At 39.1% G+C, this 27,157-nt stretch overlaps 1 protein-coding gene across 1 annotated transcript; it reads right to left on the reverse strand.

Annotated features, from left to right (window-relative positions):
• Positions 1 to 974: 974 nt before the first annotated feature.
• On the reverse strand, positions 975 to 27,024 carry GIPC2 (GIPC PDZ domain containing family member 2). The gene is made up of 6 exons (XM_074152149.1): positions 26,738 to 27,024; positions 18,606 to 18,791; positions 14,807 to 14,987; positions 11,406 to 11,515; positions 10,581 to 10,662; positions 975 to 2,254 (listed from the first exon to the last, which is right to left on the reverse strand). Exons 1-6 carry the CDS (start codon positions 26,981 to 26,983, stop codon positions 2,100 to 2,102), a joined length of 960 nt encoding a protein of 319 aa, XP_074008250.1. The 5' UTR covers positions 26,984 to 27,024; the 3' UTR covers positions 975 to 2,099.
• Between the last annotated feature and the right edge of the window lie 133 nt (positions 27,025 to 27,157).

The following is a 27,157-nucleotide window of genomic DNA, read 5'->3' on the forward strand; positions in this document are numbered from 1 at the left end:
AAAATTTAACCACCTTCTTACAAAGTTTCTTTATTTTTATATTTTTTTTTTTTAAAACTCAAATTTTCTACATATAGAAATTTATAATTATCATACCTGTTTGAAGATACATATACATGGTATCCCACCCTGGTGATACGAGGTACTAGTACAATGAAACAAAATTTTGACACCTTTGAACTTCTTAGATCAATAAAATATATGACCTGCATACTGCTCTGTACTACTCATTTCATAAAAAGGAATTTCTATATTATGTGAAAGCTTTATCTTAAATCAGAGATACAAGAGCAAAATATTCACAACAACATTTATAAAACTGGAGATTATCCCCATTAAAAAACCACTGAACAGTACTAATAAGATTTCGTGCAATGTTTCATACTAGAAAAAAATATTCACTTATCGTAACATGTGCAAAAGACTGATGTGGAGTTTAAGAGCCTTCCTAAATAACATAGTAAAGAGAATGAGGACCTGCTGAGGATTTCAAAGTGTCATGGTATTGGACCAAAAAAAATCATTGACATAAAACATGTAAAATCATTGGCATAGTCTTCATTTTAAAGATAACTCTGCAAAAGAGTGAAAGATACTTTCCTCAAAAGAAAAGTAACTAGACAGTGATTTAGAAAAAGCGTTTGTAATACCTCTTATTTTACATGCTTATGCAAATATAAAAATACTAAAAAGCTATGACACCTTCCCAGGTCAGGCCCCACATTCTTGTTCACTTTTGTTTTCAAGGACACTCATGACGTGTCATTTGGCTATAATAATCACTTGAAAATAGCTTTTTCTAAAGAAATGAGCAAATATCTGTCTTAATTAAAACCAAGCACAGCAAAAACTGAAAAAAATAATCTCGTTATGAGTAAAACCAAAACTTACTGCATTGTTCTTCATTAAATACAGAGTGAACAAGAGGATAAACACAGGCATAGCAGATGTGTTAAAAGAGACAGTTCATTTTTCACAATCTGAGATTTATTAGTAAAATATTATCAGTTAAAATAAATGTTTATGTAAAATATAATTGAAAAATATACATCTAAAATTAGTTTAATGTATTTTTCAGGGTTTAGGCATGCATTTTCATCCAAACTGTGATTGCTTGTGACTTTACAATATATTCTTCCAGGTCTGAACACCTTCTATGTCTCTCCTATGTTGCCATGATGAAAAAAAAACAACCACCAGACAAAAGTGGAACTCCACAGGATCTCAGCAGATCACTTAGCGTATGCAAAGATCAATTAAGCACTTCGTCGTACACTATAGACTCCAGTGCCAAATCACAGATATTATTCAAATATATGAACAGTAATCAAAATTAACATTTGTTTCTTCCTATGCAGTTGCTATTGCAATAATAGGGCATCTGAACAAAACAGCAGCTTCCTGGTTTAAGCACTTCCACTTTACTTACTCAACTCAGTAATACCCAGAGAGTTTGTATTATGACTCAAATGAAAGCAAGTCTTTTTCATTCAAAGATCTTAGTTCTCACATTTCAGAGGAAATTTTTTTTTCCTGGACTCAGGAAAAAAGGGTACCTTCTTCCCACTTCTGCTTACAGAAAAGACTATAGCCAGGCCAAACTGCAAAAAAATCTAAGGCTTTAGGTTTTCCACAGCTCTTTGCGTATGCGAATACATAAGGACGACAGAAGACCTGCTGGAACTGCAGCGTGTAGCTAGGTAGTTTTTCAACAAGTCTATAAACCTTTCTAAAGAAGAGATAAAATAATCGAAACTCTTTGTTGCATATGATTAACACTCTTCAGCATATTGATATCAAAGTGTATGTACAATAAAAAATACCTAATTTTCATAAAATGTCTGTATAAGTACATCTCCTTGACGCACTCCTCACAGTGATTTCTGCCTGTAAATTAAATGTTTTAAATGTGCAGTTGTCAGAACTTTGGGTTTATCTTCATATTTCTATTAGAAACCCTCCTTTGCAAAAGAAAGTTTCAGGTAAGAATACTTATACAGAGCACCCTGGATTCACACCAATAAAAGTATAAAATTCTGATGTACATATTTGAAAATCATTCCATATTTTCAAATGGGGATTGATAAACTGTACAGTTCTCATTCCAGTCGTCCTTGCTTAGCATCACCTATTGCTCCCCATACATCAAAGACAAACTCATCTGGAAATGCAAAGTCACCCAGAGTTTCATCCAATGCTACTGCAAATTCATCTGGGTTTTTCTTGTCTCTTCCAGCTTCCACCATTGTTGCAGCTAAAAAGCAACAACAAAAAAAAGTAATTATTATTAAAGTGATAGCTAACACATACAGTTAGTTTTTCAATACCGGGTAAGGTCAGCTTAAGGAGATGTAAAGCTTACCTACTGAATTCAGGATTCAGTAGGAATTATGTACTTAAATCCCCCCCTTACTAGCTACATTCTGCTCTGATAAACAGGAGAGCTTCTTTGGAGTGCTCATTATATATTCTTCTGTCTGTTTGGCAGAGGTTTGATTTTTAATTCAATGAACCTTCGTTTTTAATCTTATTAAATTATATTCTGTATTCGTTACTGAAGGCACATGAAGCATGGGTCTAAAAACAAGGTTAAGCACAACTCTTCTGCGGTAACAAGACCCATGCCAGTTCATTGCCAACCTCAGTGAGTCTGATATGAGTCTTGCTGATCTAAAGCAGAAGATCAAAAGGCAAACCTGAATGTTTTTCTCCTCTAAACAATGAAGTAAAGATCTCAGTTAAGTCAGAGTTTAAAGTGGCCAGGTTTTTCACAGAAAGCCAAAAAGTACAGGGTTTGAATGTGGAAAACAACATACAGCCTGCAGAATAGATACATGCAACCAAGGTAGTATGGGTTTGCTAGCAACAACCCATGTTTTAGGAGTTTAAAGGTTTAAATGTTGAGCATGACCTGCATTTAGAAAAGAGTAATGATAAATAGGCCTGGAGAAAACACTTGAATACCCTATTTTGTGAAACAAGAATTAGAAGACTAGGCTCAACTAATGTATCGTGTAAAATACAGAGAAAATCAACATCTGGTTTGTTAGGTATTGGACACAGTATGTTTGCAACTGCCTGAAAGAAGTCATGCTCTCAGGAAACTACCATATGACCTCAAACAGATTTGCTTAATTTTTCAGCTTAATTTAATTTTAATTAAATTTAGCTTAATTTTTTTAACCCAAAAAAAGCCTCCTCCAGGTAGTAAAGAGACTGAGGCATTTATTGTGAGTCACATTATTCTTCTGCTTGAATCTATGTTTTTTTCCATACCATCCAAACTCGAGAGTAACTAATTTTAGTGCATGAGTTTGCTTCAGTTATTATTACCTCCAGCTCTGAAAAGTAAATCCTTAATTTATACCACCCGCAAGGTTGGGAAAGTTTGTGCTTATGCCACTAGGAAGTGAAAAAGATCAAAGTTACTTCTGGAAGTCTCAGCCAGGTGGTTTGAATTGTGCAAAAGCAAGGGAAAGACCTTGCTGCTGTGCACAATAAACTGGAGCCACCAAAGACTAGGAACATCTTGGTACCCAGGAACGTTAAAGCACAGAAGCCCAATACAACAGATGTAGACTGTGATATCTTGTATACCTACACTGTCTGGCATTTTCTCTTATTTAACACCCAAGTATTAGAATTTATCAAGTTTTAGACTTTAGTTTGGAAATGGCTACACTGGGGTCACTGCAGAGAATTCAGTCCTCAGCTGCTGTTCTCATCCCTCAGCTTCAGCCACTGCACAGTCTATGCCAAACAGCACTGGATGCTGGCAAGCCAGGGATATTAGAGCAAATGAAAGCTGTGAGGGCTCAAACCTCCCTAAAGGATGAAAAGTGTCAGGACAGGAGTCTCTCTGGTTAAGCTAGGCCAGGAGAACTACTGGCAGCAGGCTACCATGGTTTGAGGGATGCAGAAGGCTCTGTAAAACGGACTCAGCACAAACAGCACTGCTGAATGTAGTTTATTTTCTGAGCTGTATCTCTGCTCCACAGCCTCTGTTCATATTCAGAAGAAATGATGGTATTATAGCACAGATGAAACCCTCAAAGTCTGCTTCATTTCATTATTACCTTACACATCTGTCTTAAACTGCAAGATGTCCTCCATCCTTTGTTACACATCACGTAACCACCACTTTCTTCAGGAGCGTATCAAACTCAAGTGTCACACTGAAGGATTTGAGAGCTTCTAGCCTTTTCGCAGAGGGATATCCGAGTGGAAAACATGTATTACAGTGCCTGAGAAAGCGAAGGAAGTTCTGAAGCTACAGAAGACTATCTTCACTGGGACAGTCTACTGTCTACTGCATGCACCATGCTGTACCAACATGGAAAAAACTCTCTGATAAAAAGGAAAAGAAACTTTCCCAGCTCTGAAGTTTTCTTAGATGTACTCAATATTATTTTATTGACCTGAAACTCAGAGTTTATTGACGGTTATGAACTTCTGGGAAACAGTACTTGCTGTTATGCAAACTTGTAACAAGCCGTGAGCAAACTTGAGCCATGTTCCACACTGTAGATGTCAGCAACAGTAATGCTGAAGAAATTTGACGTTTTGGTTTTAACTATGTTCAGACATGAGGCTTCAAACTGAACGGCAGTGTGCCAAAGTACACAAAGCAGTTCAAGGAAAATTTATGTAAATCTTGACAAACAAACCGCTGCGATGGAAACAGTTCAAGTGTAACCCAGCTTCTTGGGCACCACTAGTTCTCAAGGACTCTCAAGACCCGTTTCCCTGCCAGAAGAAACCCTATCCCTGTTGCGTTGATTCTTTCTGTGTCCCCTGTGAAGTCCCCAGGACACTGACTCAGAGGAGTCTGGATGGGAAACAGGCATTAAACAGGGGACGAATATTTGTCCTATCAGCGCCACCCTACATCCCCTGACACCCTGGTATAAGAAGGTACTTGCAGAGAAGCAATCCTGGAGGTAATGAAGTGAAGGGTGTAATTCAAGCTTTACAGATTTCTGGATACGAACCAGGATGTGAAGTTACTCTGTATAGACACTGGGAGAGGGGTGGAAGGAGAAGAGCTATACAAGGTCACACAGGAGCTGACATATCTAGATATAGATATTCAAGATATTAAAAAAAGTTGCCATCAACAGAGTGAGGATCTAGACAAGTGTTCCAGCAGAAAGAGTGGGTGCAAGGAACCTAGACAGGTTTAAGATAAATTGATTAGGATACATGAAACAGCCATACGATGACACAGACAGCAGCGATAAAACAAGATAACACAGCATTATATTACAGTCCAACTGCCTTAGTTGAAACCTCAGAATGACAGAGTAATAATCTGTCATTAACAGAAAAAGTTACTCAAACACAACTTTTTTTAAAGATTGAGCTTCCCAAATTATGAAACAGAACTTTAAAAATAGTTTATTAGAGATTTACCAAACTTGAAAACAAAATCCACTAAACTTAAACAATCAAGACAACTTTCAATCCAGTCAAGCAGGAGTCAGAACATCACCTCCATGCGAAAGAAGCAGCAACCTCAAATAAAAGCATTTTTAGCTGTATTGAGCAACTGTAATCAGCACTACCAGGGTACATTTAATGTACTAAATTTATTAAAGCACATTCCCCTTCCCAGATTCACCTGATGCAGCGAAATACGCATCGGTGGGGAGATTGCAGGATCGTCACTGCTGGGTGTAGGTTTTCGACAGCTTGGTGCTGACCTCCAGTGTCAGCCGCCTTGTATTACCGCCCGGCAAACGCTAACGCAAGATGCGAGCCATCCTTCCTCATTTTCACACAAAAGTTGTACCACTGATGTACACGAAGGTGTAAATCTGAACCCTACTTCACTACTTTCATACATACAGGAACGCTACAGCTGACCAGTCTTCTCTATCACCCAGTGCACATATTCCTATTTCCCACAGACACGGGATGGCATTCCCTCCTGGCCACAGCTGTGCAGAACATCCATGTTTACACAATGACATTTGCAATGCATAATTCCCAAGGCAAATCAAAAACTACTGATTGCCAAGCCATTTAGCAGATAACTTGCCAACTTGAAGAAAACTTTACTGGTTCTCAGAGGGTGACAGCTCTGTGCCAAATTGCCTTTGCTCCCCTCCCTTTCCCCCACTCCTTCTTGTAACAGCTGCACAATAGCTGATTACAGGAATTTTATTCCAATAGAATATTTTTCCACACTCCAGATAACCCCAATTGTTTTCAGATTTTATTGTGGGTTTTTTTTTAATCTCACTTCAGGCAGCGCTCATACCTGAGAAATTTTTACATAAAATGTGAAAAGTTCAGCAAACTTAAAAGTGATGAAAGGAATTAGAAGTCTTCTCAACTTTAAATGAGAAGCTCAATATCAGGTTTCCCAGAATATGAACAAAGTAGTATGTTGGGTTTTTAAACCTAGTCACTTTAAAATAACTTCAAAGATCTTTCACAAAACCATTATTTTCACTTTTGATAGACACATGCAGCACAAGCCACGAAATCTATGATCTACCTTTGTTATCTATGACATTGTTATCTACCTTAGATAGTGGGTTTTCTACCTATATCCTAGCCTGTAACTTCTAAAAAACTTTTTCAGAAGTCTTAACAGAAACTTCAATATTTATTTAGCTGTAATGCTATCAGAAGCTTTGCCTTCATCAAAAGGTAACAAATAATATTATTCTGGCCTGACACTTTAAACGAGACAAAATTTACACTCAAGCTTCCCTAAAACATGACAGAAAATGAACTGTGTCATTGCAGTTTCCAGTGTTTAACACCAATTAGTTTTAGTTTCATGTTGAACACTGTCAGAACCGGCACCCAAAGAACCATAAGAAATATCCTTTCTTCTTGTTTCCTTTTATTAAGTATTAATTCTTCTTGAAATGGAGAAGTTTTCTTGTTTAACCAGACTTTCCACCTTTCCCTTTTTCACAAAACTCCCCTTATTCTCTCAGAGTAAATGAACATAAACAATGTACCCCAGAGCATATACAATAAAATCCTTTGGGAAAAAGAAGTCAGGTGACAGGAGCAGCAGAAAACAACAGATTCAGGGTGAATATCACCTTAGTCAAAGCATTTCAAGATAAAAACATCCATCCAATATTGCTGGATTGGCTTAATGAGCCAAAAAAAGAAGGCTGAGTGAAAAAACGTTTAAACCCCTTAGGATATTTTGACTAGATGGTAAGTTTGAAAAATGAAGTCAAGAGTGGAGAAAAGATTTGAAGTTCTTCTAAAGAGAGATGGAGAATATGCAAGACATGTAATGTCTGACAATATTATAGGGAACAACAGAACAGAAATAAACATCCAAAAGCATAAAAATAGAAGAAAATATCAGTGGGTAAAGAGCTAGCCAAAAGATGCTGAAAAAAAAGTTGGATGGGAAGCCCTTTTTGCCATCATTTTTCCCATCAGTAGCATTCTGGGGTTGGATCCCATATATCCAGGCTTCCTCCCACTCAGAATCTTTGGGATCAAAGAGATTCCATAACAATCCAAGCCTCATCGATTTAAGAAATAAATGCCACCAGTATTTTTCACTAGCACTGCTTCCTGAGTCCCTCCTATTAATCAACTGTTCACGTTCCTTTACCAGAAAGCACTGACAGGTTTTAAAATAACCTGAATTATCTCTCAATGGCGCAATTAGGTCTTAAAGAAGGCTGAAGTCAAGCCTTGGCCCAATTTCTAATGTGCCCATAAAACGGCTGAGGAATACATTTCCAGAGCCAAGCGTCCCTTCTGCAGATTAAGTCAAATTTTCAGTAAAATAAAGAGGTAAAAAGGTAAAAGTGCATTCAAAAGGCAGCAGCATTTAGATCTCTGAAAATAAAAAACTGTGCCAAAAAAAAAAAGTAAGTGTATGCATTTCCATTAAACAATTTCCAAGCATTTTGCTCCAACTTAGGGATTTGTGTGTAGATTCAGTCAGGCATTCTTGAAACTGTCAAGATACTTAACTATGCAAAAATTAAGGGCTTTATCTCATCTTTAATTCTGTCTGTAATTTTACATTATTTTTTCTTTCCTTTCTTTCTAACTTCTGGCTTAAAACTGGGGCACTGTTTTAGAATTCAATCACACCATGGAAGTGTCATTTTAATGGAGATGAAAGAGCAATATTAACTGACATCCAAAGCTTCTGACAAACAGAACTGCATGGGAGTGAGCAATGATTGAGATCTTAATCACTTGTCGGCTGTCGCATTGTGATGACTTGCATTTTCAACTAATCTGGCTTGAGTAATGAGCGAAATTTCTAGCTGAGTGGTGATTGGCATTCTCTGAATGAATCCTTTCCTCATATTTCATTTTCATGGGTGACTGATCACATCCAGTATATGAAAAACTGACATATGTTAATTGAACAGATTTGTGACAGGTGATTAGCTCTCCTTTCCTAAAGAGTCCTAGAGCTGTTTAATTGTTTAAAATTGATAAAACTTTTTTTTTTTTTTTTTTGTCATCACTGTTAGCCCTCGACTCTAAGATTTGAACTTTAGGAAGTGGCTTCAAAGGTGCAAACTAAAGCTACATGAACCCTGTAGTCTTTGATTCCTGACAGTTTCTCTTTGTTTCACTGCCTTTTGGGGAGGAAGAAAAGGAGGTGGTGAAGGGTAAAACAACAACCCAGTTCGGAATAAGAGAGTATCTTTGAGGACAAAGACCTCTTCCTTCTTTGAGTGTTCTTTTAAGGCATTCTTTGAAACCTTCCAAACTACATACTGAAAGATGAAGGACATTAGATCTTTTGGAAAAAAAAAAAAAAAAAACCACTAATGAAGGATTTCATGGGAAAACTCTACCAGGAGCTTGGCAACCGGCTCAGCCATATGTGCTGAAAGCTGAACTCCTCAGTCTACTGTACAAGAGCCATCCTGTTATGGCACTGAGAGCCAAATACACAGGGAACACCAGTTCCCACAGGAACTTGTTTCCCTGTCCCAGAGCAGAGTATAGCACATCTCAACATTCCAAGAAACCATGCTCTAGCCTAGGATCTCAGGGTTCTAGGCTATCAACACCAAAACCAGAACACCTATAGCTGCTTGCTCCTGCAGGCCCAGGAGCCTGGGGACCCTGGAGGTAACCTGCAAGGACAGGAGCCTCTAGAAGCCCAGCTCAAGCCGGAATTGCAACAGCTGCAGGACAAAAACAGCTCCCAGAGGGACAGCTGGCATGAGACTTGGGAGCTTTGAAGCCTGAGCCAGAGATGGACCGAGCAGCTGAGGCTGCAGGAGAGCGACAGGACACGGGATCTTCCCTAACAGAGAGGGACAGCACCACACAGGGCTCCCAGGAGCATGGCAGAGGCATCATATATTAGAGTCTCCGAGACCAGAATTTTAGTTTTCTAGGAATTGGAAGTTTAGATATTACCAACAAAACAGAATTCACAAGTTTTGGGCAGCTCCACTCTCTCTTCTATGCCAGGAAGCACACCTCTACCTTCAGTTAGGGGCAAAATGACCTACAGTTTTTCCTGTGAGAAAACTAGCTGGAGCTGCCAATCAGATGCTTTCTGGTAGGAGCAGCCAACAAAGGACTTTTGGCTATTCAGATAATCTCCGATTGTTCTCATTCCTCCATGCGAACTGCTGCCTGTCCAACCCCCATGCTTTGCCCTTTGCTTTGTGCCAGACTTATTTTGTCTTCTGCTTTGCCTCCTCCACTTCTCTCTCATAACAGCTTTCTTCTCCAGATCGCTTTCCATTTAGCCTATCCTTTCCTAATTCCTGGCTGATTTTTTTTAGATATTACCATAACAATAAATACCTTCCTTTTTGTCTCAGTATTAGCAGTTCCACAAGATTGTATGAGGACTACACCCAGCCATGGGCGGCTACAGCAGAACGTCTTACTCAGCTGGACTGCAGCTTCTTCCCATACAAACAGAAGTTTGTATTTAGTTGCTGTCAGATTAACAGAGAGAAGCAACAGCTTCAAGGACAAGTTTGGTGCAGTTTTAAGGAACTTATGGCACTGGGGTTGGATAGCTTCTTTCATTATAAATTGATGATTGTCCTAGCTAGCAAATATTCTGGAAAATTTCCCATGTTCTTCAGAACAGAGGCTTTAGAGAATTTGATAAATTTGTGCAATTACTCTGTCAGTTCCCTTGCTAAATAGTTGCCCTTTCACTGATGAAGATCTCAGATTCAAACTTCAGTGATCAACTTTGATGTGTCTAAGCCAAGGGACAAAAGAGCAAAAAAACAAATAGACATACTTATCCTTAACAATCCTTAAACGCGGTATACACAAGCTCCACTAGAAAAAATATGCCAGAAAGAATACCGCGATGACAGTTAATGGCCAACAACTAAATAACTCATGCAATAGCGTATAGATAATGTGCAGGAACAATAGAGGATTAATTAATTACATCATAAGGCTTGGAGTGAGACATTCTTTTATCAGAGACACACATTTGCAGAAATACAGGCAAATTTTTGAGACTGCATGCTGGACAAATTTTGCTTCGCTTACATCAAGAGACTAAAGTACTCAAAGTTCAGACTACAGAAAAGGAGAAATTATTTAATCTTGTAGTAAAGTATCTGTTAAAAACTCACCTAATTCAATATCTCTTATCCCCATGTATGTTTCAAGAAGCTCGTCCACTTTTTTAATAGCTTTTTCTTCAACTTCAGTTGGCTTTGTTGAAATAAAGGGAGAAAAAGAGGAAAAGTATGATTACATCCATGCAGATTTCAAAATAACCAGCAACTCTCCACTGGTTATCCTTACTCCCATCCTAGCCACCTAGACCTACAAAATCTCCAAGTAAAACACATTATTCAACACTCTTTCCCTCTTCTCACAAACCTGAGCCTTCCTACTAACGTCAAGACACACAGCTCTCATATTCAAACTAAACAGGGGTTTTACATCTCCTGACAATACAGATGTTCATCAAATCCTCATCATCTTTAGAAGAACCCAGAATAAATCCCATTTCTTCTTCCAAACCCTAATCCTGGTTTTACACATATTCATGTCAACATACGTTATTAGCCTCTCCTAACAACAACCCTCACACCAGCCCAGTACACTTCGCAATGTCAGAAACAGAACCAACTCTTCACTATCCCTCCCCCTTTTTTTCCCTCCTTCCCTCTTTTCAACACTCCGTGGTTTAATCTACCTTAAATTCATCCATGTAATCCATGACATCTAAATATAGGCCCTCTGTCTCCAGATTCCTCAGCCCCATCCCATCCCTGCTAGTCTTCAACTTTATATAAGCACTTGTCCCTGCTGAAGACAGTTGTCTACTTCAGTCCCGCAAGCTTTGCAACATCCTGATTTTTCCTTCCTACTTTATCTTATCAGCCTTGGGAAAGAATAAATCAGGTGCTAGATGATTAAACTATTGAAAGGCCCCAAGATAGCTATACCATTTCTTCCACAGTAGCAGGGCCTTTGGTTCTCAGCCGAAGTGTTTCTCTCCCTCTGGAGATTTTAGCTTCTGGCAGACTTCCACCTTTGGACCTTGGTTCTAGCTTTTCTAAAGACAAAACAAACAAGAACAACAAATACAAAAATATACCAAACAAAGTTAAGTGTATGGTACGTCACAATATGATATATCTGCTTTGGCTATTACATTACCTTCACTTTTTACTCTAATCAAGACCTAGATGTATGTAAAAAATTTATTATAAATTAACTGTATTGTAAGTATAGCTTCGTTGACAATTTCCTGTCTTCAGACTTTGGTATCTGCTTGACTGCACTGAAACTTGGACTTCCATTAACCAATATATCTTTGCAGGCCTATTGGACTCAACTTCACATATGCACTCTGTATAATTTCATTTCCTTATCCTACAGAAAAGCAGAAATATTTATTACTTAATATTAGATAATGGTTGAAGTCATCAGCCAAACGCTGATTTACCTGGTCTTTACAGGCAGACTATGTAGCAGGTTTAGCATTGCAACATTTCCGTCTTTCACCGATGCATTGGTGCAAACACCACTGCTAAACAGCTCGTGATGAGCCACACTGAGTGGAGCTAACAATTCCATTCCTGGCAGGCACATAGGTGAAATGTCCATAAGTAGATCTGCAGTTTTTCCACTGGTTTCACTGAGGTCATGATTTCACATCTGATAAATCTCTACCAAGAAAAGTTCGCCCAAAGTTTCCTTTACCTGAATTCAGCTTTCCTTATTTAATCTTGGAAAATGGCACCTCAGTTAGTAAATGGAGTACGGAATCATTTAAGATTTGGCTTTCTTGTTGTAGGACATAATCTTAACATTCAAGAGTGGGCAAGGCTTTAATTAACTTACTGACATGAGAGTTACATAGTTAATCTGGAAAGTGCTGCAAGAGGACATAATTTTGCAGAACTGTTTTTAACTGTGCTGTTTTGTCTACCAGATTATTCCTCCCCTTAACAGTTGGCCTTTCTAATAAACTCTCCTTAAAGGCAACGCTTTAACATGTTATTTTCATTTTGCCCAGGTAGATTGCAACTCATCACTCTTGCATAAGCAGTCAAAAATCCAGATAATTCTGCTGAAAAGTGTTGAAAAGTAAATTTTAATTGCTTTTCTTTTAACAAATAGATATGGCACAGTCTATTACATATACACTTATGATAAACACTTTTCCTTAATGCTTTTATTGCTTCAAGGACAGTTTAAATCATCCTTAAGATTTTCACCATCTCTGCTAGACTTGTTTCAAAAAGTCATTCCTGACACAACATACATCTTTTTCTAGCTTTGTCACCATTAGCACCTTAAAACTCATGATTTGACATAACCTTTAATTGCAATGCTTTAGATCAAAACTCTCTGGCCATCATAGAAATTATTTTTCATAGTAACATAATTTAAATTTAGAGTTTGTGTTATGCTGCCTTTACTCAGTTTCTATTAATTTTTCACCAATTTGTAGAGGGCTAAGTTGTGACTGGTAAGGACCAATTTTATTCGAACAAGTCTTTAATTCTGTGCTACAAGTCTTGCCTAGAGTAGCTGAGGCAGTCTGTGTGCACATGGTAGAAAGATATCCAAGCAGTAAGTCATATTTATTTCACATTCTGCTGAAAGGAGGAAAAATAAAAGTAATTTCACACACAGACTTGTCTCTTATTTCTATACCATAACAAACTTGTGTTGAAACTAACAGGAATTCAGCACCTACTTGTCCAGCAGGATCTGGATCTTATTTGTCATCTCTTCTGAGGCTATTCTTGGCGTGCTGCAGCTTAAAGACTACCTTGAATAAATTTGTGCTTAAAGTCTAACTGCACCTAAGGCTAGAGGCAGGATATTCTAACCTGAATAGGGCACTGAAACTTGTAAATTAATTTCTGTAGGGTAAAAAATAACATGCATCTTCTAAAAACGTGTCTAAAAAGCTCTGATTGACCCTTAATTCAATGTCAGATAAAAGGTATTGCCATGGAATTCGCAGGTTTCCTTCTCTACATCATAGGCAGACTAAAAGATACCTTATCTTAATCACCTGACTAAAGTAATTACTATTAAATAATGGCTGAAGTCATCAATCAAATACTGATTTACCCTGGTTTTTACAAATAGACTGTGTAACACATTTAGCACTGAATGCAAATTATTGAGCCGTATTAAAAAGGTATTCCTATATTACTAATTGCAATACTATACATATGTAATATAACTTCAGCGTAACGTATAATACACACATTTACTTAACAGGAGAATCAATTTATATCCATTAGAGATTAGCTCATAACCTTTATTCTTCACAGAAACACGGAAAGCAAAAAGGAACCTTCAAATTTCTCTCATTTTCAATTTCTGCTGCTATTCTGACACCAAGTGTCAAGACTGGTGTATGACAGCAGTTGTAAACTACTAACAGACAAAAAAAGATTTGAAAAATAAAAATTTCAAACTTTTGCTGCTGTGAAGACAGTGATTTTTAACTTGCTGCTAGTGCAGGCATGCACAAGGACTCATAAACACTTATAATTTAGCAGTATTTTGAAGTTTTTATTACAGAAAAATGCTACATGGGTTGGGAAGCAATATAACAAATTGGAAGAATAAAAATTAAAATTCAAGTCTCTTTTTTTTTTTTGTTTACCACATCGATAAAATTAATATACATAAGGATTATGAGTAAGTATGGGTTCCTCCTATGTAAGTATCGCTTTCTCATGGCATGCAGGTGGTAGGTAGAGATAGAGCTCTGCCATATTGCTTTCTTTCAAGTACACCCCATGCATGATTAGAGATCCACAAAAAAGTTGGGAAGAGAAGGCAGGCATGCAGCAAAGGAGATGCTCTAGGGAATCCCAGATGGTGTTTTCCACAGCATCCTTCTGCCTCGGAGAGTGCAGTCCCCAGTAAAGGGCTCAGAAACACAAAAATCCAACACACAGATGAACAGGGGATATGTATCAATAAACAAAAAGAGAAGAGGAGGTTCAAGGATCAGTGCATTAAGACTGTGTCTGTGAGACAATTCCTGTACTTATTTTGCATCATCATGTGGTGGCAGAGGAATTGAGCAACTGAGACTCAGGCTGAGGCAGACCATATCAGGACGACTGCTGGAGAAAGCAAGATGGAAGAAAATCCATTTATAAATTTCCCTCTCCAAAAGAAAAAAAAAAAAATCTGGAAAAAAAAATCCAGAAAAACAAACAAACAAACAAACAAACAAACATTTTTTTTGTATCAGTTATGCTACCTTGGGTGAACACCTGGCTGCAATATGAAAACAAATTTACAATGCAATGTAATGTTGGGATTTTCATACGCAGTGAACAACGTGGACAGTCAGGTCACTCACCAAATGCTTTCATAGGCTCTATCAACTCCAGCTTAAACATCTGACCTTTCTCCAGGTCTTTTAGCATTTTGGCAACTTCATAATGCCGACAGTCTGACACATTTTTTCCATTTATAGTCTCTATGTGATCACCCACGCAGATGATTTTGGTTTGGTCCATAAGGCTACCTTCTTTGATTCGCTTTTAAAATAAATAAATAAATAAATAAATAAATAAATTCTGAACATTTCTTTAAAAGATAAAGAGGGGACCCCATAGAGTTGCAAGAATGTTAGTTAACAACATCAACAGCATTGAGCTTATTATACCAGCAGTGTGTTTTGTCTGTAAGATTTTCATAAAATGCATTTTGGAAAGCATTATTTTTCAAACAAAGTATTTTAATAAGCATTGAATATAAAATCAACAGGAAAAAATAAAAAGAGTGTAATCATACTTAAGAAATCAAGGCTTCTGAATAAGCTAAATTTTTGTACTTTAAAACTCAACCAAAACATGTCAGTAATGTGAGTGTGTAATTGAATTTTGGGGGGTTATTTTGATTTAACAGCTTGACAAGCAGAGGAACAGAACTTTTGTCTTGTCAAGTATGGTCCAGGGACATGTGTGTAATATACTAAAAAATGACGTACTATAAAGGGCTAGTCCTAATAAGACCCATCGATGGTGATAAAACTTCTATCGTTTTCCTTATTAAGCTATACAGATGCATATTAAAGTATTTCCTCTGAAATAATAATAAAGAATAATAAATTCTTCTGAATGTCATCCCATGGAATACAAACGGTCTAAAGATCATAAAATGTAACAGAAGTTAGTGTTGGTAGTTTTTGTGAAGTGGAATTTAAAAAGTGAGGAAAAAAACCCAATCTTTAAATATCTCTATGACTTATCAAGTCAATTAAAGTACATTTAAAATATTCGTGATTCTGTTTATTGTTGCTACATGCTGTCACGTTTGTTTATCACGTGCCTAAATCGTGTAAGCCGTTATCCCATGGCTATCTAACAGAAAAGCTATGGCATAGTAGAATATCCTATATTTTGTAGAGATATGAATTTCATTCCAGTATCTTCCTGAACAGTGTCCTTTTCAATAAAGACTGATGTTGTTCAGGCTAACTTTGAGCAAGATAACAATGAGACAAGGGAGATAAACATATTACCACCTACTACTGTAACACCTAGCCTAGCTGCAGAACTCTCTCTCAGAAACCTGCTTCTAGTTTATGTGCGCACATCTGAGCCCACATACGTGCCTCCATCTGAGAGAGTCAGTGGGAAGTGTGACAGTGCTCAGCGTCCTATAATACACTCCAACAATTTCTAGCTTCAGGCTGAGTTTAACTCTTTCTAGCACTTTTTTCTTTTACCTAGATTAAAACCAAAGAGAAGCCTCATGGTGAGGAGGGGGGTATTGTACAAATGCCACAAACCAGGTCCCAAATGCATTCCCTTTACCAGATGTCAGGATTCAAAAGCGTGCTCACCAGACTTCAATTAATCTTCAGTCTATGTGTTAAATGCATTCTCATTTAGCTTTTCTTCTTCACTTGGATCCTAACACCAAAAGCATTAAAGTAACATTCACTGGCTATGTTACTTGTGTCATATCAAAGATTATTTTTTTTAATATGATTTAGTTTTTATCATCACTCCAAATTAACTGACAATAGGAAGTCAAGCTACGTTGTCACAGTAATTAAGATGCAATTGATATGCCTGCATTTCAAGTGCTCTACAGTCCATTTAGAAGCTAGGATCTATATTTTCCATGCAATGCCTAAAATTAATTGCACCACCCCATTTTATAATGTCTCCTTATACACCAGTCAATCATGCTTCTAGTTCTAGTGTTCTTCTTTGAATGGTTAATTTGATTCCTTAATACATCTTCCCAGTTGGCCACATGCCCCAGTTGGCTACATATCCAGAAAACAAATTTGTAAAAGTAGAACAACACCAAGTTTTGTTCTTAGTAAGGCAAAACAACATTAGATTTCACAGGAAAAGCACCTGCAGTTCAGAGTGTCAGGTTTAAAAACTGGGTGGTTTATATACCAAATCTAGAAATGGCCCTGTTATTCAAAACGCAATAAAATTATTACAGCCCATTACAGCTTTCAACAACCCACAGATAGGTAAATTTAATATTAATTCTTAATTAAAAATTGAACATAGTCATATAAACATATAAAAACATATAAACAAAAAGAACTCTATCAAACTTCAAAGTAGAGCCAGTCTTTGTTTAGTCATTTCCTTAGACCACCAAGCATAGAAAAGATGCAGCTTTTACTTTTGCATATGTATTTTCTATGCCGTTTTAAAAAATCCATTAGCTAAACATGCAACAGCAACAAAGTAAGCTCCTAGAAAGCCCTTTAAACTGATGCATTCCCACAAAGACCGCACGATTTTCATTATACTGCTTATTAGACCAGTACAAGGACAATGATGTATTTGTTCAGACAAGTTTTATACAATTTACTGGAAATTACAGCTTGTCTTGCTCATGTGGGGAGGGTTTTCCAGTCTGCTCCAATGATGCAGCAGTCTGTGTGATGGTTGTTCTCTCTCTCCATATTACCAGCCAAGCACAGAGAGTAACGCTCTGTACAGTGCCGCACACGTGAACTTTAATCGCTGAAGCGCTGCTCTTTCAATGCCTTCTGTTGAAATACCACATAAGCAGCAGCGTGACTGAATGTTACGGGCTGCATGGATGCCACCACTAGCAATTCAGAGCTCTGTGTCTATAAAAATGAGGCTATGATTTTGCCAAACTGCTTACTGAAACCTCCTCTGCATCTTGACTTTCTCAAGCATGACCTCAATCACGTTTTTTCCACAACAAAGACAAGCAAAACCTATTTCTAAACCACATCTTTGTTTATATCTATGGTAGCTAAGGAATGAATAGAGAATATAACCTCTCCATACAAGCAGTTCTGTTTACACTAGCAATGAGAACAGCGATTGAAACAGCAGTAATCGAAGGTAATTGCCAATGCCTCACTAATAATGGATAATTGGAGTAGATTAGAGCAAAGCATCTAAAAAAAGGTGGAATACGTGATTAAGGTTCCTAATACCTAGTCTAGCAAGAAGGGTAGCATCATTTCCTCAGCCTCTACTTGTTCCAAAACTTACTATCTGGAGGTCATACAGAATAGGAGGAGGAAAGCAACTATGATTAATATATTGTACATGTTACTGCCCATAGTTGCTACTCAAGTTAATTGCGGTAAATTATGTTAATCCATATCCTTAACACCTTTTAATTCACCCTACCTATCTAAGGCAACAATACTGGAAAGCTGAAAGAGCACCATACTTGCACCTATTCTTATAACACAAAGGCTTCTGCCCTGAGAACAGTCCTAAAGACTGAAAGAACTTGATCTCATTATCACATGAGTGACAGATGTTCTATAAGCACCTAATGAATGACATCAGAAAATCACTTTAAAAAAAATAAAAATAGAGGGGGCAACGCAAGCAGTATCTAACACCTACCACCTCAGGGTAGGTCGGAAAATACAATGGTCACATTGTAAAGCTGATACACATTACAGAAGCAATGAACAAATGAACTAATTTTGAATGACATGCAGCACAGAAATAGCTGAACTAATTTTGAATGATGTATCTAAAGAAAAGCAACTTTATTTTTAACTTATCATATAGATGATAATAAAAGATTTTAGATCTAAAGGATCATTAAAACAATAATTAAACTGTTATAGTAACAGAAGCCTCTCTAGAACAAAGCATTTCACTGGTAATTAAATTTACCTTTATAAATGCACAGCCAGTTCCGTTGTCTGTAATGGTAAGCCCGAGCACATCATCAGTTTTAAGAACTTCCACTTCTTTTCGTTGTCCTTTTATGTGAGCAAATATGAAGTCTTCAAGGCCAATTTGTGCACCTAAGAGCTTGTCCATATCAGCTTTATAAGTGTTCAAAGTGCAAAACATGATCTGTGCAGGAGGAAAGCAAACACATTACCTTCAAGTTTAATGGTATATTAGTTTTAGTGAGCTTGATAGAAGATAGGAGGAGAGCATAGTTCTGGCCTCTCTGACAGATCCAGAGCTGAAACGATGATTATTCTCCTTCTCCAGCTGCCCCAGGAGAGGTGATGGTCTCCACCCGCGTACATGACAGGAAGCATCAATAGCTCAAACTCCGCAGGTAAGAGCTGGCAGGGAGCAAAGGAGAGAGACGAGCTGCCCCTCACAGCCTGTCCCCGCACACCAGCTCTCACACAGGCATCGCAAGCTGGAGCTGAACAGCTTGTTCCAGAGGTTAGAGTGAGAAAACCAAAGAGCCACCACCATCTTTTGCTTCATCGTTCACCCACCTCAAATTCCACAGGATTCAAGCATCACTAGGGACTGCTTCAAAATATAACTGCTTGAAAGCAGTTTCGTGGGGAAAAAAGTGAGCTCATCAAAACAAAAATGTCAGGAGAGAGCATGAAATGTTTTATATTGCTCCACATGTTCCACCATTATCTCAGAACACATTCTCCCCGACAAGCTTGCTTTGTTTCCTACCCTTCCTCCAGCATAACAGGGGGTCATCTCTGTTCCAGCAAATTCTTCCTTCATAAATCAGCCTTTCTGAGGCATTTCCCCTCAGCCCTGGGTGTTAGGCACTCCTTTTTCTCCCTACACTTATACTAGTGGTTCTTTTAACAGGGAGTTTTATTGTCCTGGGTGTAGGCAGGATGAGCCTAACCCAGCTGTACTGCTGGGGGCAGAGACAGTGCTTTTGCCTGCCACAGTGCTGCGTGGAGGAATTTGGCCAGTCCGGGCAGGCTTTGGGCTCTCTGCTTCTTGATTACAGGCTGTACTGAACAGCCTAGCCAAAAAAAAAAAAAAAAGAAAAAAACCCCAAACCCAATGCTCCTCCTCCACAGCTAGAGTAACTACACCTGCCCAACTCCTTCCCGAGCTGCAGCCGGAGCAGAGGGAGGGACACCCTGCAGAGTCTTCTCCTGGGCAGCAGCCAAAATAGAGGAACTCTATGCTCCAAGAGAAACTTGGGGAACCCCTAAAATTTGCTTCACTAAGACAAAGAGCTGCCCTAAAGACCATTTTTCATGTGCAACTGGAAGCAGGGGAAGAGGAAAAGACTTGCCATCCCATTTGGCCCTCCAGCAGAGGCAGCAAAGCCACAGCTGCAAACCATCAGGCACAGGCTCTGCTGCCAGCAGGACACACATGGCTCTGACAGGACAAGAGATAGAATTAGATACCTTTCTACCCCCTGCCTGTATCTGCTGGACAGTATTTTCCTTCAGAATGCACCTTGGACCCCCTTGCAGCCCACTCCACACACCAGCTCCCAATTAGGAAGTAGAAAAAGCAGTGCTGAGACACGAGGAGGAGTACCCGGTGGGAAGCCGGACTAGCATTTGAGGAAAAACAGCAGCAGGGTGTCGCTTAGTGTCCTTCCTCTTTGCTCCCACTCTAGTGGCAGTCCCTGGGGAGTAGCTGCCCCAAAACCCTGTGACATGCCTGTGTCCCCAGCCTGCCAAACCCCCGCAGTGCTTCACTGGAAATGCAGGGTCTCCTTCTGCCTTCCCGGCTTCCCTCACTACGCTTATAAAAGTTATGGGGGTTTCTGCACCAGAACATTTCAAATGTCTTTTCTTTCCTTCTGGCATCACTGGACGACAGCAGAAAAATTGAAACAAACGTCACCAATCTATTCAAATCTATTCCAGGTCAAATGAGGGGTCAATACTTTTACCAATGTATTTCACAGAGAGTATTTAAGTTTCTGAAGCTTTTTAGAGCTTAGATTCAGTAAGTATGGGGAGTTTGGTTGTAAAAAATGAAAGCTCAATAATGAGATGGCATTTCTTGATGACAGGGGTCTTGTTTAGTTGTTATTTAAACAAACAAACAAACAGTCTTACTTCAAATGCTAACTGCTCATCTCATAATCCATCAAATATCCACTGCAATCTAATGCTTTAACAGTGACAATCCTAATAGCACACCCTTAACAGACTTTAGTTTTATTCTCTCAGGTAATGCAAAGATTTTTCAGTTAATCCATATTCAAGCAGTAACATCACCTAGAGAAATTCAGCTGGTTTTAAATAGAAAATTAAATTTAATTTTATAAATAATAATCTCTAATCATCAGCATTTTTTTTTCACCAAGAAGGTTCAATTCAAACAGACTATATAAAGTTCAAGTGTACATTTTCAGTTCTTTCTCAAGCTACATAATTAGTTGGCCAGTTTACAACTGCAACTCAGTTCTTATTCTTACAATGAACAAGGACTATGTCTTTACATTTTAGACATTAGCATCCTTCATCTGACCTTGTCAAACAAACAATCATCTAGTAACCACTGTCACACCTTTGAATAGATAAAATTGGCAACAGAACAGAAATGTGATATTTAGAAACTCGATCCAGAGTTTCTCTTTTTAGACCTTCATCTGGATGGCATTCCTACTACAGCCTGTAAGTCTGTAGAATTTTCTCTGAGTCAGTTCTGTGCTAACCACAAGACTGAGAGAGCATCAGCCAGTCAAAAATAAAACTTAAATCATTCTTTATCCTCTTTTGTGAACAACTGCTTTTTCTCAGAACAGATATATGCAGAGAGTAATGTACTAAAGATGTACCTACCCAGGATAATATACAGTTACACCACAGCTTTATTTGTGATTGAGACCTGTCAATTTAAAAATTATATTTTTTTTTTAGATTTTACATAATTTTTATATAGGTACATAATAACAGCTTATATACTGAAATAACTAAACAACAGCTACTACAGTACAACTTTCACTTACTCTTAAATTTGGTATATTTTTGACAGTAATTTTCTCACCCAGAGATGAAGCAAGAAAAAATTCAAGGTGCAATTTTCATTGTTAAGTCTTTTCTCTCTCTTCTTACCCTCAACCTTCATATGCATTTGATCTTTAACTCCACATACCAGTGCTGTGACATTTGATGCCAACTTTAGCAAGATATTATAAATCAAAACTGTTACACCAGTCATGAATTATCTAGGATACCTCCTTCACTGAGAGAGTTATCTTGTACAGCACACACAAGAAGGAAATTCTATTCGGCTGGCAGGGACTGGGGGCTTATGTACAACCTTATAAAATAGATTTGTCAGATAAGATTGCTAACAGACTATTCCCTGCATCAGTATTTTCAATAGGAAGAGACTTTTTATTAGCCAATAAAAAAAGGGTTATACTGTGTGTTATATAAAGAAACAATATTAGCTAAGAAGAAGAGGGTTACATTATGTGTTATATAAAGAGTATACGCAGTACCATACTGCATATTTTATATATTAATTACATTCTTATCTTCCATATTAAGCCTACACCTTGAGAAGAACTCAAAAATAAGTTGACTGATAGATGACATACTCAGAAGCTATTAAAAGTGCTTTTAAAAATCAGTAGATCTCAGATAACTTTACAAAGGAGATCATAATCGCTTTCTCCATTAAGAGGTGGAGAAATGGGAATTCTACTTCTGAACAAGATGTAACACCCACTGACATATTTCCCTACATACGTAGGCGTCATTATATCAAGAAATCACCGACGCACTTTCTAGGTACCTCACTCACTTTATCCTCTCCGAGGAGAAAGTGGGAGCCTTGACTACCTGCAGCAACAGGAAGAGTAACCAAGTCCTCCAAGATCTAGAGTGCTTTTGTTACTCTATCAGGTATGCAACTTTGCCTCCCCAAATACATTCAAAGTACTATAAAATAAGCTTTCAGTGTTTTATTGTTCTTTTTTTAAACCCAGAGCACACAAGAATCACAGTGTAAGTTCTTCCATGGAGCTTAAAAGTATTTGACAAACAGAGCATTAACACAGCAAGCATCACACGTAATAGGGGTGTGAAATTTAAGCACTGCCTAGGGGAACAGCAAGCAAACAATTTGTTGCCATAGGGCTGGGAGGAGGTGGTTTGTAGGGAGTGTTAAGTTTGTTCATTTAAAGTCTTAAATCTGTAGGCGAGATTGCGAACAACTTGTTTCAACAGATAAGCATATACTCTAAAACTCTGAACATTTTGGTGATGAGGATTTCACAAACTGACCCTTTGCTCTACCCTCCTAAAATACACTTATGATTTTTTCTGGTTATGAGGTCACTTTTATTCAGAAACCTAAGTTTCAGCAGCAGTTTATATTTCAGTATTCTTTCATAAAAGTTTAAATCGAACAGGTTTAAATCAAATACTTCTATGAAGGTTTAATGCGGCACAGCCTCACAGTATACTTAACTGTTTAGCATGAGGAGGCAAGGCTTATGGAACAACAGCCCAGACACAAGCTCAGCAGCTGAACTCTGGTTACTGGAAGAGGGAGAGGGAGCTGCATTTCTGCCCCTAGTGCTACTGGGAAGGTCTCCTTTTTCCTGTATTCCCCTTATGAAGCAAAATTCCTTCCACTGTGAACGAAACCACAATCTCCATGGGCTCTTGACAGACACACCCACTGAGCATTTGACTTACCTCACCAGCCCCACCGTACCTCACCTTCCAAAGCAAACAAAATGATCGAAAGTGCAAATTATGAATACACAAACCGAAAGTCCATACAGCATCTGTGGCTTACCATTCCCTTCTCATCTGATGGAGAAATAGCCCCGCTGCAGCTGGACTTTAATATCCACATTCCCAGTGCCCGATTAGCTACTTTGAATACTTTAAAGCCCTACCATGTGCTCTCCCAGGAGCACACCACCACCAAATGCTTTAACAGACCTACATTGTCCTTTGGTCAGTGCTCATTTATTTATCATACAGGCTGCACTTAGCACTTTCACCCTTACAGGGAACATAACATTCCCTGCTGCATTTCCTGATAGTCACAGTGCAGTAGTAATCCTAAATGGCCAAGACCACAAACTTTTCCAACTACTTTTTCTACTTCATCCTCTATAGAAAAAACAGTGGAGATATTTGTATTATTTATGCAAGTAGAAACATACACATAACTGTGGATGGCTTGTATTGTTAGTTAAGAATTGTACCTATTTATAATTTTTTTTTTTAGCTCTACACTTCCTTGTTGAAAGCCTGTTGAAGAAATCAAGTTAAAAGTCAAAAGCAGCGCGATCTACCTCGACCAGCACTCGTATTAATGATACAGACAATCCATTGCTAGAAGCCATCTTCACTCCTCGTCCCTGTGGAAAGGACATTCACGTTAGACCAGGAAAAGAAGAAATGCTGGTCATGGTAAAAAAGAGGTGGGCCGAAACGCAAGCTGAATGTCAGTTTCAAAAGGGATAACTGAGATATATATTCACCTAGGAAGATGGACGAGGAATAAAATACCTAGACAAGAAAAGGTGAGTACAGGAAAAACCTCTCAAAGCTGCTGTTGAGGCTCACTCCGTAGCTGCCCAGCAAGCATCATAGGAGTGAAGGAGTGTCCTCTATGAAGCTAGACCTGGTCTTGTTCTGCCCCCATCAGACCCTACTCATGATCCAGGTCTGCACAGAAGTTTTTGTCAGTGTCTGTCCAACAAATGCTGTGTTTTACACAAGCTTTGCTCTGTCGCTGTTGGCAGTCAATCACAGATCCTGGAAAGGATTCTCCAGCAGAAGCTAAACTCAGCTGGTCCTGCAAGATGTGACACAAAGAGGAAACGAGGTGCTGTAACCATGCGGAGTCAAAAGGAGAAGTGACAGATTGCAACTACAGCTCATCCTGAACTGTACCAAAACACTTAAAGTAGGAGCTTATCCAAGAATCCATACCCTTGCCTACACTGCAGTAAACTCACATATCATATTAAATGTATTCACTTCTGCAACAGTTATCCAAATGCTCTCTGCACTGAGCTATTCCCCCCCCTCCAGCTATTTTCCACCTCAGTCACTACAGGGCAGAGATCTCTGTGATAGTACCTGTTTCCGAAGGCGTTCAGGTGTCACGCTGCCCGCAGGCTGCAGCATAGCTAGGTCACCAAAACTTTCCTAGACAGGTAGCACCTACAAATGGCATTTGAGTACCTCAGTGTCTTTCAGTTTGATGAGGTGTAGCTTCTGGCGTTATTCTTTACACCAGACTGCCCGAAAGCAGCTTTAATTAATAAATAATACCATTTAAAATGTCTACTCTTTCCTTCCAGCAAGCTCAGCAGTTGCTAATAAATTCATGTTTCATGGCACTCCTTGCTATTCATCGATCTATCCTACTTTATCACGTCTATCCAAAATTTTGTTTCAAGACTCTCTGGTCCAGGTTCTTCACTCTGCTGTGCCACCTTTACACCAGGAAATATTTTTGATCACTAGTTTCGTTTCATACAACTAAATTTCTTGAAGCCAACTGAATTTCTTGAGTAAACGATTTTAAGTCCAGTGCCTACAATTGAGCAATAATTCTCCATCCATTTTTACCAATAAGCCACATTAAAAAAACAAACAAACAAACAAACAAAAACAACAGACCAAAAAACCCAAATATGAATGGGAGAGAAAAAGAGAACAAAATAAACTTCTCTAGTTTAGCAGAAGCTGGTAATAGACGCCCATGAAAAATCCTCTAAAACCTTGGGGGTATCAGGATTATAGATGTATCAGGAGAAACAGGAGCGCCCCATTCATACAAAATTGAATTTCCTGGTGAACACTGTTCTTTGTCGTGTCGGTGGAAGCAAAAGATCAGTAACAAAAGTTCAACAGTGAAGGGAAGAAAATTAAAATAGAAGATAATCTGGCAATTATGAGAATTTGCGAGTAAAAGGTGTACCTGGAGATGGAACAGAACAAAAGGGGAACAGCTGCTCAGTATGGAAAGAAAACAGAGAAGTAGAAGGTCAGACAGCAGCTGGGAAGGTCTGGAAAATAGATGCATTGGCTGGTAATGGTACTGGTGCTTCTTAATTACTTAATGCAACAGTGACTGGTTAAACTGTGTTCACAGTTAGCAGCCACTTTTCCTTTACAATTTACTGTTTGAAATGCTGCTAGGTCAGGCCACAGCAGACTCTCAGAACAAAGTCTGTAGTAGTAGTCTTCATTACCTTCAAAGAGCCAGCTACAAATAAGAAAACAAGTAAAGCCGTACAGCCACAGGCAGGCACGATGAAATGTTAGCGCTTGTTTCAGTTTGTCACTCAGAGGTTAAGGTTCATAGAAAAACGTAGGAAGAACTTGATATGGCCACTACCTTTTAACTAAGAGAAAACAATGCATTTACAAACACAAATGAATCATTATCCAAACAATGTTTAAAACTTGGCTCAGAAAAAAAAAAAAAGATCAAAAAGGCAGCACTTAAAAAAAATTCTGTTACAGATTTAAATAGCCTCAATTAAACAGTGGGCCTTCTAAAAGTAATTACCTGGCAAAGCAGAAAACTTTCCAAACATCACATTCAGTTGGAATTTTAAAATGTAGTCAGATTTAAAGCATTTATAACCCCTATTGCCTCCATGCTGGGTATTTACACTCATGGATCCATTGATTTTTTTTTTTTTTTTTTTTTTTTAACTGAAACAAATTGTTACAGTCAGTAATTCCTGCACTGGAAATAATTATTGCACTCAACTGTAATACAAATGGTTTGAGAACTGTAACGCAAGCGGTTTGACCCCGTGCGTAAGGGCTGTGTTGAACAGCAGGCTGGCAGCAAGCGAACCAAGACGCTAGAGATATTTTGGTTAAAAGGACCGGTTTTTCCGTGTAAAAGTTAAATACACTTGCACTTACATCCTTCCCCGTACGGCGATGCTCACTTGGAACTAGCAAAAGGAGTGTTTTCCCCTCACAGACAGAAGATTCCCACGTCCGCAAAGGTTTGCCAAAGGCCGTTAGCGCAGAACCGCCCCCAGCTCCCCCGCTGCCACCCGCCGAGCCCCCGCCGCCCCCGGGCATTGCCGGCCCGGCGGGCCCTACCTCGGCGGGGTCGATGTCGAAAGCCTCGGCGATCTTGGCGTAGAGCTCCCGGGCGCTGCTGAAGCCCCCGACGCGGCCCGTGGGGCTGCCGTGCGCCAGCTGCGTGTGGAACTGCAGCCGCGACGCGCTCGCCGGCGCCGGGGCCGCCGCCGCCGCCGGGGGGACCGGGGCCGCCGCCTCGCTCTCCACCAGCTTAGAGGTCTCCTTGGACTTGTCCTTCTTCTTGCTCCTCAGACCCAGCGGCATCTTCAGCGCCTGTAACGGGCTCCCCCTCACCGCCGGCTCCCCGCGCCGGACTCTGCCCCCGGCGCCGCCCCGGCCCGGCCCGGCCATGCCGCCGCCAGGTGAGGCCCGGGCCCGGCGGCCGCCCCGCCCCCGCCCCCGGCCCGCTCCCCCGCAGCCGGCGAGAGGCGGCGGAAG

This window comes from Numenius arquata, chromosome 8 (assembly GCF_964106895.1).
Source record: "Numenius arquata chromosome 8, bNumArq3.hap1.1, whole genome shotgun sequence".
Classification (NCBI taxonomy): domain Eukaryota; kingdom Metazoa; phylum Chordata; class Aves; order Charadriiformes; family Scolopacidae; genus Numenius; species Numenius arquata.